Source organism: Triticum aestivum, chromosome 1D (genome assembly GCF_018294505.1).
Source record: "Triticum aestivum cultivar Chinese Spring chromosome 1D, IWGSC CS RefSeq v2.1, whole genome shotgun sequence".
NCBI lineage: Eukaryota > Viridiplantae > Streptophyta > Magnoliopsida > Poales > Poaceae > Triticum > Triticum aestivum.
Window position 1 is genome coordinate 438,578,921 of NC_057796.1, and position 19,064 is coordinate 438,597,984.

The following is a 19,064-nucleotide window of genomic DNA, read 5'->3' on the forward strand; positions in this document are numbered from 1 at the left end:
CGTGACTTTTCATGAAATAAAAAAAAAGTAAACACATTTTTCGCGCAATTTTTTTTTAATTTTTTTGATCGAAACGCTAAGGAAGACCGGGAAAAAACCAAAACGTCGAAAAAACCGTTAAAAAAGCTGAAATCGCGTGCGGAAAAATAAAAAAAAAAAATCTGGAGGGAGCGTCCAGAGCGCGACACGCGGCGAATGGCTGAGAGCGCGCCAAGTGGCGCTGATCGTTGCGAGGCTCCCGAAGGAGCGCTCGTTAACTAGTTGCTCCCGCGTATGACGTGGTCTGCGTTAATCCCAGGTTCTGCTGGGCTCTGGCCGCGGGGGCCCGCGTCTATTTTGTACCCCGTGGACAATCATTGGATCGGACGGGCACCGTCGTTTCCTTTTCCAGGATCATAAATTCCATTCTCACAAAAAGAAGGCCTAATAAATTCCAAGAATCATGTTTCCTTCTCCTCCTCCCCGTCGCCGTCAAGTCACCAAAACCCTAGCATGGGAGAGCCCCGGCCGCCGCGCGGCGCCATGGACGCCGCCCCCAGCGGCAAGGAAGTCTTTGAGGTCAGCCATTCGATCTCATGTGATTCGTATGTGTAGTTTTGGGTTTACAAAAGCACGGATGACGAATCTGTCACAGATAGCCATATCGGTTCTCTTGATTGATGATGATTGATTTCTCCTCGGCATAGCGCAGTTTGAAACCGAAGAAGCTTTGAGTGCTCGCGCGAGGTTAGGGTAGAAGAATATATGGATTCGAGGTTTTTTAGTTGAGGTTGAGTGCTCGATCGAGTGTGGTGCACGGAGCAGCAATGGATCATCATCCAGTATGATTGAACGACGCCCACTTAGGCCTTGTTCGGTTGCATCGGGTTTGAAGAGGGTTAAAGGGGATTGTGAGGGATTAATCCTCCCTAATCCCCTTCAAACCTCTCCAATCCCCTTGGAGAAGGGATTAACCGAACAAGCCCTTACATACTTACTCCCTCCAGTTCTTTTTACTCCTTGTATTAGATTTTTGTCAAGTCAAACTTTTTAAAGTCTGACCAAATTTATATTAGAAAACATCAACATCTACAATACCAAATATATATACTATGAAACTACATTTCATAATAAATCAAACAATTGATTTGGCATTATGAGTGTTGATATTTTTTTCCATAAATTTGGTCAAAGTAAAGGTACTTTGACTTTGGACAAACCTTGTATTGGTTAAAAGTGAAACTTCGAAATTTATTCACATGTTTGCTACAGTTCATCCTTGTTTAATTTACATTTATTTTAATTAGTTTTCTTTAGTCTTCCCGACTTATTATGAACTGGTAACATGCTTAATTTGCAAACATGCCAAGGTAAGTAGGTAACTAAATGCACGTGTTGTTTCTTGTCACAATTGTTATGTTGCTTTGTTTGTGATCTACGCCTAGATACAAGTTCCGTAGATCTCAATTTGTTACCATGGTTAGCATGCTAGAATATCCATGTCTCCCTGTGTACATATTTGTCTGTGGATCAGTGGTTAGGTAATGTATATCGTTGTTTTCAGAGATGGGTACAAAATCAGAGATGTAAATCCATTCTGGCGTCTCTGGAGTCCCTTATTCTAGCCTTTTGGTACTCATTTGAGGATTTTCATGTAGGAGCTTCACAACAAAGAACTCATCACCTTGCTCCAGTCTTTCGTGCTACTGTGTCACAAGCAAATTCTACAGATGCTCCTTCGTTGATACAAGCTGCAGCTACTGCTGCTGGTGGACGAATCATCACACCACGCTTGGTCCCCATTTTTTGCGAAAGGTGAACAATACACGAACTTTGTGCACATAAGATCTCGAGGAACTGTGCGTTCAAGAACATCTACAGGCTCTGAAGCATCCACTATGGCCAGGAGCCTGGAACACGGCTTGGCAGTGCTCAACACCCAGAACTTCCGAACTGCAGTGCCCCTGCACCATCTCCTCCGGTTCCGATACAGGCACCCATGCAAGTTAATATCGTGCCAAGAGCTGCAGTAGTAAATTGCCGGAAAAAATCTGCTAGCACGCATTTGTTGGAAACTGATCGAGCACTGAGCACCATACCGGTGTCTCGCCCGTGCGAGGATCTGGAGATGGACGACGAGTCTTCATTTTGTGTAGTCTAGTCACGATGGAGGACTTTTTGACTGAAGATATGGAGCAGCTACATATCGTGGATCTCGATGCTGAGGAGATGATAGATCCTGAGGAGGCTGACATGGTGGTCGTCGGTCGCCATGAAGTTGATGGACCCTCCGTCCACAACTGGACATGAGCTTTATTATATAAGGGATTTTGGATTCAGCTAGTAGAGCTTATTTGTTGGACGGTGCACTTTTGTATGAAATTCTTGTACTTGGAGCACATTGCGCTGCACCCAAAGAAAGGGGGCAGCTGGACCGGATATAATTTTTCTGACATATATACATTATTACATATTGCTTCTGTACCATCATTTTTTCTTAGATTTTTTTGTGGCTTCTCTGATTAGATATTTGGATTTTGAGGTACGCAAGAACCAACCTCACCTACACTAATACACGATGCATCCTGTCCAATTGAGTCGTCAAGTTTGGCCATCAAGTTTGTTCCCACTGCCAGTCGGCAATTTCCCTATGGCCTCAGTAAGTTTGGGATCTGGCCAGTCAGTTCTAAATCGATGACGTGTTATTAATTATGATCATGGGTTCAGCAGAAACTTGACAATTTGCTGCGAATGCCACTCCATCCCTTTTGGCACGTCATTCCCCCGTTCGTCGCCCACCCACTATCTAGTTCAGTCTACTCGTTCCTTTGACGTGATCGACCCGATGTTTGTTATACTAGATGACTTGGTAAACTGCATAGAAGGCATGGTTCCATTCATTTGAAACATAATTAGCAGCAAGCTAGGCACGCAATTGCAAAAGTTTGACAAGGACAATTATATTGATTATTCAGCAGTCTTTTTGCATCTTATGTCTTCGGGTGATAGAACGGTAACTCGGCCACAGGTGGGTCGTCACTCACTCTCCTGGCTGGATGAGCTTCCGGAGTCGCAAACTCCTCCTCAGCTGGAGGCCTGACGATGGGGTGGTTTGAGTTGAGGTTGTCGCAGCATACTTTGGTGGAGGCAAGAGCACGCTGCTGAGCGCATTGCGGGTAGCCGTTGCAGCTCTTAGCAGCTTCAGAACCTGTAAATCCAAGCAAACCGTCGTTGAGAACATAGTACAAAACTGAAGAAGAAAGAAGAACGAGCTACTAGTTCTCTTGAGTTTTGAGTCTTGACTGCCTACCTGGGTTTTGTCAAGAGTTAGCTCTTTCTCCACGAGCTCCCCGTTCGGAATCTTTGCCGAACGTATGGCCTGGAGACTCCTGGCCAGGGAGAAATCGACGATGCGCAGGTCATCGGTCACCATGAAGTTGATGGACCCTAAGTTGACATAACTTGTATAACCAGTGTCACGTCCCCGGTATGGGGATTTTGGATTCAGCTCGCTGAGATAATTCGAAGGAGAGTGATGCGACCTTGGATATAATTCTTCAACTTGGAGCACGTTGCTGCTGCACCCAAAGAAAGGGGGCAGCTTTGGTGATAGAAGCAAGCTTTTGCATTCTTGTTTGACACATCCAGCTACATTCACACTGTTGTAGATATTATGAAGACATCCGTCTGGTGACAATTGACCGTAAGTCTTTATTACAGATCCAACAGGAATGCAGAGGAGGCCAAACAGAAGATCAACCAGGTCTTGCTGAACTTCAGCATACAACACAGAGGAATCATCCCTTGCCTGAACAAGCCTTATCTTTATAGGTTGGAACTTGGGATCAGCCACAATTGCTTGTGTTGTTAACAGTTTCTCAGGAAGCCGATAAAAACTCGCCCAATTCGGCGCAATAGCGACATCGAAATATAGGCCTGTCAAAGGTTGCTTAGACAGCAGCGCCCTCCTAAGCAAGCTAATTATCTGGAAGAGATACAATATAACCGTAACTGGTAGGAGAATCCTTTTCCAATTTGCACAATAGATACCTTAAATAATACTCCCTCTGTCCCATAATATAAAAACGTTTTTGACACTACACTAGTGCCAAAAACGTTCTTATATTATGGGACGGAGGGAGTAATTAACAAAAAACAAGCTAGACTGATAGAGAGACAGACCTTATTGGAATTGAGTTGGAGCACCTCCTCCTTGATATTCAGTGGTTCCTGCAGCCCAAGCTTGTCGATCAGAGAAAACATGAGAGTTGTAGAGGAAGGAGCAACTTGGAGATCATCCGTGACGATGAACTTGGAGCCACCTTTGGAGAAAACCCCATCTACAGCACTGCCTTCAGTAGCTTCAGGAGAACTATGTGGCCATCTCCTAATGTCTCTCATGATGCTGCCACACTTGCAACTAACATCACGGATTGAGCTGAAGTACCCTGTACCAGTACCACAGCTCGAGCTCGAACGATAAAGGCAGACGTGTATCCCTGTCTGATCGGCGTCCACTTTGACCTTGAGCCGGTCGCAGTGAGCCGCCGCGGCATTGACGGGGCGAAGAAGCATGGTCCTGCAGTGCCTGGTCTGGAAGTGCTCTTCCCCGAGGCTCTCCACGCTCCTGTACAGCTCGTCGAGGCACCCGATCTGGGACTGCTTGTCAAAGAGACGGACGATCGTGCCGAGCGGCAGCGTGAGGAAGCCGAAGAGGATGTCCACGAAGTCCTTGTCGGATTCCGCGAACAGCACCCTCTTCTTCTCCTTGTCGATGAACAGCTTGACGGCGACTGTTGGGCCGCCATTGCTGGACATGGTGTACAGAGTCTCCGGGCACGCTCGTGGTCGTAACTGATGCGCAGCTTAACTCTAGGGATGCTTAGCAGTCCTTAAATGTCCACCATGGCCTGTTGGAGTGGGCACGGTTTAATAATGGTTACTCTACGTGGGATTTGAAGGGTGCTAATAGCTATACCCGAAGAATCTCCCGGTGAAACGCAAATCTTTACTTTTCGCAACAGAAAAATGTTCAGCTTCCCCATGAATGGAAGCCATATGGCCGTTCTTAACCCCGAGCCCTCCTTGGTCCTTGGGTCTACACCATGAATTGTCATGTTTTGATTGGATTAAGGGGGAGTGAGGGCCCCATCCGTGAGATGCTCATGCTACTAGTAACTAGCTATGTTACTATTCCCTCCGTCCGGAAATACTTGTCATCAAAATAGATCAAAATAGGTGTATCTAGAACTAAAATACATCTAGATACATCCCCCTTTATTCATCTTGATGACAAGTATTTCCGGACGGAGGGAGTACTTTCCTCTCTTTCTTCATTTATTGCTTGCCACATTATTTATTTTATCTAGATATGTATAATGTTATTACCTATGTTACTCCCACTGTGGGTAGTCTCCATGGAAGGCCCATGAGTGTAGCATTTTTGTTATACACCAAAGTTAAAAGCACCGGCTTGCCTCAAATCAAATACCCCCTTCATTTTTATATACAAGATCACAAACTCAAATTACAGATACCATGGTAAAATTTAATACATGTTTTGCATCCCAACTTTTCTTTTTGTTTACTGGGATCATTAATACACCACATGCATGCAAGAAAACTGAGTGGATGAAGTAACTAAGTGACATTATGACAACATGCATGCAAGCATTAAACAAGTTGGTAGTACGAGGAAACATCATTAATTATGCCTCGATTACTGTTGGTGGCCTTGTATAGATGCAAAATATATATTTCATAGTGACCTTGTATCAGTAAATGGAGGGAGTAGAAGGGAAGGTCAGGGGACCGGATAGAGGCATGGCCATCAAGATCGAGGGGCACTCGTGAGGAGTACTCCAAAGAGTCAGTCACGGCCTGCAGGGGGCAAGCCGCCGCCGACGGCGGCCCCATCGCGATCAGCGAAACACAAATCATGGTGCCAGAAAGACAGGTGGAGGGAGAGTCGCAGCTGATAGGGAGCCCATCGAGGCCGGTGGAGGGCAAGTCACTGCTGACGGAGGTCTCGTTGCAGCCGGCGTAAGGCAAGGGCTAGCCGGCGGTTGAGGCTCCATCGTGACCAATGACAGGATTGAAGACGAATCCATCTCACGAACAGTTAGGGACTATGGCCCTAGTTGGTGAATAGGAGAGGGGGTTTTGTGCTAATGTGTGCTTAATTGCTGATGGAGCTCCGCTTTTGAGCAGATGCCGTTCGCTACAGATCCAACGAGGTGGGATCAAAGTTTCCAGATTTTCACTGAAATCAAGTTTTCACTTGATACGTTGCCTTAACCAATGGTACATCATATAAGTTATTCTCTCAGTTCACAAATGGTAGTATCACATGTTTTGGATATTTCAATATGGACTACATACAAACTGAAATGAATGAACAAACTGACTAAAACATGTCTATATGTATATCTGATTCACTAAAAGGTTAGAACATCTTATATTTGTGAACAGAGGGAGTACTTTCTATGTTTATGTTCCCTTGGGAGCTTAAGTATCACAAAATATTGCTCTTCATTTTACTTATTCTCCGTGAAGCTATATCAAATCATATGAAGCACACGGCTGGCAACAAATATTAAAACCAGAGATGGCAAATAGAGCAACAACAGCGCTGGATCACTCTTTTACCCCAAATTGAGGGGCTTGCCGCCCCTGATTTCATTTCATATGAAAAGAAACCGATGAACAACATTCAACCCCTTTAAGGGTTCCAAATCAAACAGATAGCAAGCACATGCGCCCTACCACGACATCTGTATAGAACGCGCACCCTAGGGTAACCGCACATGATTCCTCGACAATATGCAAGTAACATGCAAGCTACAGTAAACTACCACATTCTCAAATATAGCTAAACTGCTTGGAAAGACCATGTGCATCTATCCTCTTGATCAGAAAGAATTACTCCCATGCATATTGCCCTAAGCTGATCCCACATGTCAGCAGTTTCTCCCCACAAAATCCTTCTAAATCTAACTTTACTCATTTCATCTTCTAAGGCTTTGGCAACAATAAAATTGCACTACAAATAAGCATATACAATCTAGGGAATTGCACACATAAAGGTCTCTCCAATCCATAAATCCTTCCAAAAGAGTTCTCTCCCCAATACCTACCATTTTTCTACTATACTGCAGGAAAACAAGTTTAACTTCCATTAAACTATTCCAAAAGTGAGTCTGGCCAGGCTTGCTTTTTTCTGAAAAGGAGGAATGCCCCTGCCTCTGCATCAGAGTGATGCATGCAACCATTTTATTGATGCAAAGTTCAAAAAACAAAGTCTCAGGTCCAACAAAGGCTCACAAAAGGAGCAAGAAAACACAAAGGAAATATATAAATAAAAATGCCACAACAGGCAAAAAATAGGCCTAGATGACTCAACACCTATCCTATTATTGGATCGCCATCCAAACCGGTCATAGATAACCCGTGCTACCTTCTCCCACCAGTTGCACCCAATAACCAAAAGCTCCCCGGAGTCCGCATGAGTGAGTAACAACCACGTACGGATCGAAGCAATGGCTTTGTAAATAACCTGCAAAAAGTTGATAACTTTTTTCCTGTTAAAGATGATAACATTTCTGCAATTCCATATAGCCCAAAGTAAGGCACATATCCCTATCCGAATATGTCCCATAGTATTAGATTCCACTCCAGTTAGCCATGTCCCAAATAACGTGTCAATACTAATTGGAGGAGTAACGTTAAAGGCTATATGTATTGTGCGCCAAAGAAGTTTGGCGAGAGGACAATCGAGAAAGAGGTGTTTTATGGTTTCATTCTGGTCATAAAAGCAACATCGTGAACTACCCACTCATCTTCGCTTTACCAAGTTATCCTTGGTTAAAATCACTTCCTTGTGGACAAACCACACATGAAAATTTTAATTCTTAGCGAAACTTTAATCTTCCATATGTGAAGTGATTTCGGTATTGGCCCAGAGTTAATTAAAGCCACGCACATAGATTTTACTGTGAAACCACCGTTCCTAGATAATTTCCATTGGATGGCATCAGACTGGTCAGAGAGTTGAACATCCATCAAACTATGAACCAGATGTAGCCATGAATTCCAGCATCCTCCCACCAGAACCCTGAACTGTATGTTTAGGTGCACCGACTGTCATACCGTAGCAACATAAGCCTCCTTACATTGTACAATATTATATAACATGGGATACTGCAAGGCTAGAGGCATCTCCCCTAACCATATGTGTCCTCCCAGAATCTAGTAGCATTATCATTACCAATGTTAAACTTGACCTTCTGAAAGAAGGTTTCTTTCGTCCTTATTAAACCCTTCCAGAAGGGCGATCCATTAGGCCTTACCGAAACCTCTCATCGCGATGCGTTTTCTTTGCCTTTGAAAATACGCTTTATCCTTTCACACTTGTAGCTCTATCAAGACGCACATAGACTTTCTTTTTTAGAGGCAGACACATATATTACTGAGACATAAACATGTAGCAGATCTTTTGAAGCATGGGAAGAAAAGCATGCAGACAAATAAAAATATTATTCACCTACATGCAAAGTAAAAAAATTGTTTTCAATATTGCATAAGGAATAAAAAGTTCTTGCATTATTGATTATTATTTATGAGAAATGCAACCGGCGATGAAAAACACGCCGAGCTCCATCGAAACCTATCGCAGAAGTAGTCCCTTGCCTCATGGCGAACGCAACAACCGCCGAGTCACCACCATGACGCAAGGCCGAGTGCTGGAACACAATAGCGATGTTGGACAACATTACCTTCCCGTGGCGGAGAGAAAAGGGGAGGACCTTATTTTCAGTCTGGTCGACGTCTTCACCTCACCGGCTAGCTCAAAGGAGCCTAACTCTACCGTACAAAGCAAGGACATAAACCTCACCGCCGGCTAAGGAATCGTGATCCACCTCGTCTCCTACTCTCCTATGCCCCAAGGCCGCCCAGGTGAGGCAGTTCGACACCCTTGCCAACGGGAAGGAAGGAACCCGCAGACGCCTTGGTCTCCGCCTAGGCTACTGTAGAAGGGTCGACTTCTCCGAAATTTGATCGTCAATAGAAATTCTTGCATGATTTATTCTTCATCATCATCGTGTATCATGAATCACACTTATCCCCACCCACACCGAGATTTGCTACAACTACCATTTTTTACAGACTGAGGGGGTTACACAGGGACGTGGCATTTTTTAAGTGAAGATTAGCAAGGACGCAAGCCCACCTTGAAATTAGTGGGTAAGAAAGGTTAAATAGGGAGCGTAGAAAATGATATGTACGTCTACCATTTTTGCCCCCATCACACACACAAGGTGTACTCCCTCGATCCTTTTAAGAGTATGAACGATAAGCTTTGACTACTCACTAGTTCAACTATAGGTGGATTGTTTGACACATTTTTCTTTCTTTCAAAAAGGCCTTTGTCACGGAATTGATATCACTGGAAAAGGCTTTTCAGCACGTATCTGCCGATATCAATTTTGTACTCCCTCTCTCGCATAGCATAAGACGTTATTATATCATATGTGTGAGTATGTTAATAAAGTGGCCGTATGCATCGCCCAGATACAGAGGCCGAGAGTCTTATATTAAAGCACAACGGGAGTATATGTAAAACATAATTCGCAAAAAAACATAATTCATGCATTGTTGTATGTATTTTAAGACAACGATACATTTCCGAAAACAAATGCACTATATTTAGATAAGGAAATTTTTCCAAATATGTAGGAGTATATTTAACGTAAAATACATGTGGTAGGTAGGTCCATATCATTGCTCCATTGTTTTTGCTTTTTAGCGCGACCTTGTCATTGTGCTCCGTCACTGAACTACGAGACGATATTAGGTGAACCCGTGGAAACCACTGCAACGGCATTGCCTTCACAAGTCTATCCTTCCCGCGTCAACGGCAGCAGGTCCATGGCGAACACCGTGATCCTGTACCCCGGCCTCACCGTGAGCCACTTCGTCCCCATGGTGCACCTCGCCGGCGCCCTCGCCGACCACGGCTACGCCGTCTCCGTCGCGCTCATCGACCCCGCCGTCAACGGGGACCCCGCCTTCCGCGCCGTCGTCGCCCGCGCGGTCGCGCCGCTCATCCGATTCCACGCGCTCCCGCCCTCCGAGGACGCGCCCACGCTGAGCCCCGACGCGCCGTTCATCCCCAGGTACCTCGACATCGTCGGCCGCCACAACGACCGCCTCCGCGACTTCCTCCGCTCCTTTGCACGCGGCGTCCACGCCGTGGTCGTCGACTCGCTGTCCGTCGGGGCGCTCGGCGTCGCCAAGCGGCTCGGGATCCCCGGGTACGTCATGTTCACCTCCGGCGCGGCCGCGCTCGCCGCCTTCGTCCAGCTTCCTTCCGTCCTCGCTGAGGTGCGGACGAGGTTCCAGGAGCTAGGCGACGCGCCGCTCGAGTTATTCGGCCTTCCGCCCATGCCTGCCTCCCACCTGCTCGGCGAATTGCTCGAGGACCCTGAGAGCGACACCTACAAGGCGACGGTGATCGCGCTGTACGGGATCCCGGAGGGCGATGGCATCCTGGTGAACACGTTCGAGTCGCTGGATGCTGGGGTGGTGGCGGCGCTCGGCGACCCTCGGTGTCTCCCGGGCCGGATCATGCCGCCGGTGTACTGCGTCGGGCCATTCGTTGGGGGCGTCGGAATCGAGGCGAAAGACCGGCATGAGTGCCTCACGTGGCTAGACGGGCAGCCGGACGGCAGCGTCGTGTTCCTCTGCTTCGGCAGCGGGGGAAGCCACTCGGCGGAGCAGCTCAAGGAGATCGCCGTCGGCCTGGAGAACTGCGGCCACCGGTTCCTGTGGGTCGTGGGAAACCCTTTCAACGACGACCAGGCCAAGCAGTTCGACCAGGACCTCGACGCTCTCTTGCCGAACCGGTTCCTGGCCCGCACCAGAGGCCGTGGCCTCGTTGTTAAGCAGTGGGTGCCGCAAGCAGAGGTGCTCCGCCACAGGGCCACCGGCGCGTTCGTGACGCACTGCGGGTGGAACTCTGTGCTGGAGGGCCTGACGGCCGGCGTGCCGATGCTGTGCTGGCCGCTGTACGCGGAGCAGAAGATGAACATGCTGCGCATGGTGGGGGAGATTGGAGTCGCCGCGGAGATGGTCGGGTGGCAGCGGGGGCTGGTCGAGGCAGCCGAGGTGGAGGGCAAGGTGAGGCTGGTCATGGACTCCGAGGCTGGCATGGAGCTCCGGGCGCGGGCGGCGGCACACAAGGAAGGCGCGGCCGCGGCCTGGAGCGACGGCGGCTCGTCGCGCGCGGCGATTGCCAGGTTCTTGGCCGACGTCGACAGCCGGCAGCCTCAGACTCGCGGTGATCGGTGAGAGTGAGCGCGGACTTGGCATGCATACAGTAAATGCTTCTTGATGCATCTCGCACCAGAGCGCGCATACAGATGATAATCGCATTCGCTGAGGCCAATGCATATGAAAATGAAGTTCAATGGGCGATTTCTCTACCGTCCGATTTTATGTGGAGATTCCTGGTTTCTTTTTGTGTGGTTGGAGATTCCCGTTGTGTATACGGAAACTTTGATGTTTTGTGCAAGCATAATGTCCCATAGCATCGGATTCACTATGAAAAACATGTTGCAATGCAACATCCTTCTATAAAATGAACATAAAAAATAGGACGCAATTTAGTTGCGTTCATATTTTCTCTGCCGGGTATAATCTCCCATTAATTCCATTTAAATATAATCCATACAAATTTGTCGGACGTTGTTGGAAATATCTATCTGTTATATGAATATTTTCTAAGAATTTGGAAATTTATAGTACATGATTCCATCTGTGGTTCAAATATTAGAAATCATATTATTGAGCCAACCGTCCATGGGAATTGTTTTTTTTTTTGGAACGATCTATGGGGCGTCCGTTCTGACGCCCGGATCTCAAAGAAGTGACACATCGCAATCCCTGTGGGCATACCATCGTTCCCATGCACCCTGCCGAGGGAACGACACAAACATTCTCTCCCATACACCATCTCAAGCGAATGACTCGTGTGTAGGATGACACTCCCTTGTGATGTAGCATGACAACTATTGGACACATATATGACAACTTTTGTGCGTAGCATGTCAATTCTCCCTATATGGTGCATCTTGCTATGGCCCTGGAGATGAGATTCATTCTCTCCCATACACCATCTCAAGCGAATGACTCATGTGTAGGATGACACTCCCCTATGATGTAGTATGACAATTATTGGAAGCATTTATGACAACTTTTGTGTAGCATGTCAATTTCTAAACATGTGGGCAACTTCCACCTTTTCTTAGCCTGACAGTTCTCTCTGCAACAACATGTCAAATCTTTGAAATGCATGACAATATTCTCCGTTATAGTGTGATAATGTTTTTGCTATAGCATGGCTCAACATGGCAATTCCTGAAACAATCCTTGAGTGGGTTTTTGAGAGAACACTCTCAAGTGGCGCCGTTAGCTCGAATGAGCCTCGAGAACACTAGGGAAGGGCGTTTGCTTCCTATTAGATTCCCAAAATACTTATTATGAAAAATCAATCAATCATGATATTACCACATAACAAAGTTAATGTGCAACCGTTGTTTAATATGCAATGGCTTTAAAAGGCATGCTATTGGAATTAGTGTGTAACCATTGTTGAATATGTATGGGTATGATTTTTTTTAACAAGAGACGGGTCACGAAGGACCCACAACAGCTTTATAGATATTGCATTGCAGTACAACTGACAAAGGACCCCAACTATAAGTCAAATTACAACTCAGTTAAAAGCACTTTGCCGAAAAGACTCTCGACACGAGAAGAATAGTGCAATGTGATCCACAATTGTCGTCGATGCTCCAACACCAGGCTGAGTTCGACATCGCCAGGGACAAAACCATCGGGACGCGGAGCTTCCATCGCTCCGCCGCCAACAGAAGCCGGGAACGAAACCATTTGATTTTGTATGACTGAACCCGACCATAGTCTTCTTGAAGATAGTTTTGCTCTTGATTCTCAAAATTAATAATCCTCTTTTGCAAGTAAATAAATTGGGGTGCAAGTTCAATGCTAGAGGATTCCTTTTTTAGGGATCAATGCTATAGGATTCAGATAGACATGGCGCCACAATCCTATGCTATTTTCTTTTGCACTTTCGAATCCTGCAAACCAAAAGCCCCGGACATATTTCCCTCTTTATATACTTGCTATATGAAACGCGTACTGCAATTTTTCGTTATAGTTTTTCAATACGGCAAAATCACAGTAAAAAATTATACATCACTTATAAATATCATATACAGTCTAATTGTTCATTTGTGTTTGATAGTCATGTTTTCGGCAGATCTTTTAAGAAATCAACTCGAGATCCCATATAAACGAGTCATAAACCTATAATAGCATATCAAAAGTCAAGCGCCTAAACAAATATTGTTGAAAAAAGAATAATCACAGCTAATACTACTACACAAATGTCACTCCTGGACTTTCTCAAATAACATTATTCTTCGGTCAACATTTGTGGTAAACATGGACTTAACATGGATGAATAATAACAAAGAGTTTCCCTTCGTATATACCAATTCATTAGATCTTTATGAAAGAACCAACTAGGTGAGAGAGAATAATCCATACTATGTGTTCTTAATCATAAATGATAAGAGCCCTAAAAATTCATAAATGACAGGACGAGAGATATACGAGGTATCAAGAAAAATTCCACATGAAAGCATTGTGTTTTGGATAGACATAGAAAAACACTATACAATTATTATTATTTGAAACAAGAGTCAAACGAGCCACTATGTTTTTTCTTGGACTTCCCTTGATGGTTCGTTGGGTGAAACCCCATGTCCTTTGCCGGACTCGGCAGCGGTGACACGATTTGTCATTACCCTTTTGACATAGTCATTGGAGCATTTTGGTCCTAGTCGTGTCGTAGCGTGTTGTTTCAGAAGCGGGTAATAGCATTGCAGTTCCTAGAACTTGTCCTGAATGTGATGGTTTAGTTTTACAACTTGTAAAAGGCAACTATTTGATCCTAGAACTTGTCTCAAATGTGCACATTTAGTCCTCGACCCATCACGAGCAGCCAAGTGGAGCCAGCTGGACTGAGCGGTTCAGCGCTGCTGCACGTTTTTCAAATATCCTCTGCCAAGCGAGATGGACTTCATATAGCAAGAATGTACGTGTTGTTGTTGACTTCGATCTGAAGTTCACATATGTGATGGATGGCTAGGAAGGATCAGCACATGATGCTAACATTCTCAGTGACAACATGATTCGTCATGATGGCATCAACATCCCCGATGACAAGTTCTACCTAGGAGATGTTGGCAATGCATGTCGGCCAGGTGTTGTTCCACCCTTCAGGAAAACCAAGTATCATCTGAACGAGTTCTCTGGTAGGAACTATCTTAGGACTCCTCAGGAACTGTTCAATCACAGACACTGCAGCCTTAGAGTAACGGTTGAGAGGGAATTTGGAGCTGTGAAGAATAGATTTAAGATTCTAGATCAGAAGTCATTCCACCCTTACCCTACTCAGGTCAAGCTTGTTCTTGCATGTTGCATCATTCACAACTAAATCCTGCAATGGGGAGTTGATGAACTTGTGTCGGAGGAGGAAGATCCGACTCCTGGTGAGGTGATCATCTCTGGCCATGGTGTGGAGGCGTTTGACTACGAAGCATGGAAGAACAAAAGGTTGAAGTGGACTCAGGCAATATAGGATAACAGAGGTCAGACAAGCAACACAACAGCAGCAGAAGAAGAGGAAGAGGAAGAGGAAGAACTTCCACCTAGTTAGCATCGTTGAACTTTTCCCTATGCAGCCATGTTGGCTCTTAATAACTTGTACTATTATTTGATAGCACCTAGTGTGTGTGTGGTAAGGTCATCACTTGTGAAAAGTGATGATCACATCTTTAGCCGTTTGCAACCAAACAACATGTTGTTTGTCTAATAACGGCGACGCAGGCAACCAACGGCGTGCTAATTAATTGGTTCCCATGCATGAAGCCAAATGCAGACAACCAAACTACATACATATGTTGGTTTTTGGCATGTTAGTACTAGTTTAAACAGATCCAATCAAAACAAGTATGCAAAATACAAAATACGTTAAAACAGATATGTGAACCAAATGCACCTTGGGCTACCGTAAGAATACCCGCTCAATCACCAATTTGTAAAGGTTATCACCGTGAGCACTAACCAAAAGATCCTCGTGTCCGTTTCGCTTCGCAAGCTAATCAACCAGGAAATAAACTTTTTGTTTTCTGAGGGAACAATCAGGAAGTAAACTACGAGTATAAGTTTTCACCTACTTGATACGATAAAAAAAAAATATTGGCGAGAAGAACGACATGAGGGAGTGAAGTCCATCTCGCTTGGCACTATGGACTGTCTAGATCAGTATATCGTGTACTCAGCTGTTTGGACATGCGAACCGAAAATAATAATTGCATTCAGCACTATCGTCTGTAGTACAGACTGATAGACCAACGCCAACCTACAAGCTCCCATCCCATATCACGGCTCAATCAGGAAGGATGAAGGCTTCCAAACAGAGCTTCACAGGTCCATCCTCTCCCCGCGCCAAAGATAGTCCAACTCCAATGCAGATGGAGAAGACGGTGGTTCTGTACCCCGGCCTGGCCGTGAGCCACTTCGTCCCCATGATGCGGCTCGCCGGCTCGCTCCTCGAGCACGGCTACGCAGTCTCCGTCGCGATGGTCATCGACCCCGCCGTCATGGGGACACTGCGTTCGCGGCTGCCGTTGGCCGCGTCGCCGCCGCCATTCCGTCCGTCCGCTTCCACACGCTCCCGCCTGTCACTACTAGAAATATAGCTATAGTCCATATTGACACTAATGACGCACTATACATATGATGCGTCATTATTAAATAGTAATGGCGCACCATGTGTAGGTGCGTCATTATTAACCAAAACAGTAATGGCGCACCAGGTGAAAAGTGCGTCATTACTAAGTTGGACCAAGGTTTGGCCCAATCATACACATAGTAATGACGCACTTTGTATAGATGCGCCATTACTACCTTTACAAAGTGCGCCATAACTATGTGTATGACTGGGCCAAATCTTGATCAAACTTAGTAATGACGCACTTTACATAGGTGTGCCATTACTATGTCAAAATTAGTAATGGCGCACCTATACAAAGTGCGCCATTACTAACTTTGACCAATGTTTGACCAAGTCATACACATAGTAATGGCGCACTTTGTGAAGGTGAGTCATTACTAAATGCACCCCCGTGGACCGCCTTTTCAGTTTAAAAAATAAAAAAAATAAGTTTCCCATGTGATATGTGGTCTAGTTGTTGGGAAAATTTACAAATATGAATTTCGACTTTATTTGCAAAATCTCTCTGGAATTTAGTAAAATGGGCATAACTTTTGCATACGAACTCGGATTAAGAAAATTTATATGAAAAACCATCTACTCGAAAAGTTACATCCGAATTCAACAGGGGAACTCTGTTGAAGATTTTTAGAATCCCCAAAAACCTAACAGAATAAAAGATATGGGGCTTTTAAAATCTAGAGGGAGGGAAAATGGAAAAAAGTTCAAACTTAGTAATGGCGCACCATTTGCTAGGTGCCACTAGTAACAGAAAAAAAATTTGTTTCGAATTTTTTTTGGAAAAAATGTTCAAAATATGATACGTAATATGACCGGGAAGTTTGAAATGTTTTTTCAAAATTTCATCACACTCATGAACATGAACAAAGTCCTAGACATCAACAAGGTTTAATAGGATTGATATATCAACAAGTGCCTGTTAAGTGAGCTGGTGCTGGGGTTGGATAGAACTGAGAAGTTAAGCGTGCTTGGGCTGGAGTAGTGTGAAGATGGGTGACCTTTCTGGAAGTTTGACCACGGAGTGCGATTTGACTTGAGATTAAGCATATTGACCCGAGATTAAGCCATAGTGATCCGAGATTAAAAAAACAAAAAAAAATTCTAAAAAAAAATTCTGAAAAAAAAATGTTAGTAATGACGCACTTCTATGTGTTGCACCATTACTAAGTCAGATAGTAATGACGCACTTCTAGTAATGACGCACTATAGGTGCGCCATTACTATCTGTGATAGTAATGGCGCACCAAATATGCGCCATTATTAACAGTTACTAATGGCATGTTAATAGTGGCGCACCTGTAGTGCGTCATTAATAGCTAAAACTGATGCGTCACTAGCGGTCTTTTTTTCTATTAGTGTGTGGAGGACCTGCCCAGGCTAGCCCCCGGCCCACAGTTCCTCGCCAGCTACCTCCGCCTCCTGCTCCGCTACAACGACCGCCTCCACGACTTTCTCTGCTCCTCCACGCGCGTCCACGCCGTGGTCGTCGACTCTGTGTCAGTGCCAGCTGATGCGCTGGAGGTCACCAAGAGGCTCGGCATCCCCGGGTACGTCATGTTCACCTCCGGCGCCGCCACCCTCGCGGCCTTCGCCCAGCTTCCTTATGTCCTCGGAGAGGGGAGCCGGACAAGCTTGAGGGAGCTAGGCGACGCCCGTGTCGAGTTCCTTGGCCTTCCGCCCGTTCCGGCTTCTCACCTGTTCGCCGAGGTGCTCGAGGACCCGGAGAGCGACACGTACAAGAGGATGATGGCCGGGCTGTCCCGGGTCCCGGACACCCATGGCATCCTAGTGAACACGGTCGAGTCGTTGGAGGCTCTCGCGGTGGCTGCTCTCAGGGACCCTCGGTGCCTCCCCGCCGGCCCCCGTGTACTGCGTCGGGCTGGGGCCATTCCTCGTTGGCATCGGCGAGGCGGAAGAGCGGCACGAGTGTCTCACATGGCTAGACGCGCAGCCGGACCGCGGCGTGGTGTTCCTCTGCTTCGGGAGCACAGGCTTAGTGAACCACTCGACGGAGCAGCTCAAGGAGATCGCCGCCGGCCTGGAGAGGTCCGGCCACCGTTTCCTGTGGGCCGTGCGAGCGCCCCACGGCGGCGACCCGGACCTCGACACGCTCCTGTCGGACGGGTTCCTGGAGCGCACCGGCGGCCGCGGCCGCTTCGTGAAGCAGTGGGCGCCGCAGGCCGAGGTGCTCCGCCACGGGGCCACCGACGCGTTCGTGACGCACTGCGGGTGGAACTCGGTGCTGGAGGGCGTGGCGGCGGGCGTGCCGATGCTGTGCTGGCCGCTCCACACGGAGCAGAAGATGAACAAGCTGCTGATGGTGGGGGAGATGGGGCTCGCCGCGGAGATGGTCGGTTGGCAGTGGGGGGTGGTGGAGGCCGCCGAGGTGGAGCGCAAGGTGAGGCTGGTCATGGAGTCCGAGGAGGGCAGGGAGCTCAGGGCGCGTGCGGCGCAGCACCAGGAGGCCGCGGCCGCGGCATGGAGCGACGGCGGGTCATCGCGGGCGGCGCTGGCTTTGTTCTTGTCGGACGTGGACCGCCGGTGGCAGGCTCGGGCTCGCGGCGGGGAAGCTGCGTGAGCTTGGCCTACGCCCACGGCACGTGAAGTAAAAGTTGTTAGGTACTCGTGCAACAATGTCACCACAGAGTGCTCCTACACTGTATGCGAGCGACTGATTGAACCAGACATGTTTGAATGCGGTCATTTTCTGTAATAAAACAGAACTCATCTAGATGAGATATAGTTTGGTCTCATTCATCTTTTATAGTCATTGGATGTGATGCTATAAGATGTGTGTGCTGACGTGGGTTGTATCTGTTTTTGTTTTCAAGGTGAATGAGACCAAATTATATCTCATCTATATGAGTTCTAGGCACTCCCTAAAATAAATGTTTGAAAGCGGGCAAATTTGGCAAGAATCTTTCCACTACGCACTTCACCTACAATTTGTTCCCGTGCCGACCGTAGTTAGGCCAACTCCACCGCGCGACGCCAAACAGACGTCCGTTTTGTCCGGATTCTGTCCATTTGGGTAGGGCAATGGGGTCGTGTCCGGGCGTGTCCTGGGATGCGGTGGGTGTGCGCCCAGCGCGCGACCGCATCCGTTTGCCCCATCCTGTCCGCGTCTATTTAAAAAAAGAGCAACGTTTCAAATGTCAAGCCCTAGTTCATCAGGCCAGCGGCCCCAGTTCATCACGCCGGA

At 46.7% G+C, this 19,064-nt stretch overlaps 1 protein-coding gene and 1 pseudogene across 1 annotated transcript; both read left to right on the top strand.

Moving 5' to 3' along the window:
• The first annotated feature begins 9,823 nt into the window (after positions 1-9,823).
• LOC123182709 (anthocyanidin 5,3-O-glucosyltransferase) lies at positions 9,824-11,498 on the top strand. The gene has a single exon (XM_044595367.1). It carries the CDS (start codon positions 9,907-9,909, stop codon positions 11,326-11,328), a length of 1,422 nt encoding a protein of 473 aa, XP_044451302.1. The 5' UTR covers positions 9,824-9,906; the 3' UTR covers positions 11,329-11,498.
• A 4,101-nt stretch (positions 11,499-15,599) lies between these two features.
• Positions 15,600-18,575, top strand: LOC123173529 (UDP-glycosyltransferase 88F5-like; annotated as a pseudogene).
• The last annotated feature ends 489 nt before the right edge of the window (positions 18,576-19,064 follow it).

Bases quoted from the DNA above. Each gene is read 5' to 3' on its own strand.
- LOC123182709 (XM_044595367.1), top strand. From the start codon at position 9,907: ATGGCGAACACCGTGATCCTGTACCCCGGCCTCACCGTGAGCCACTTC.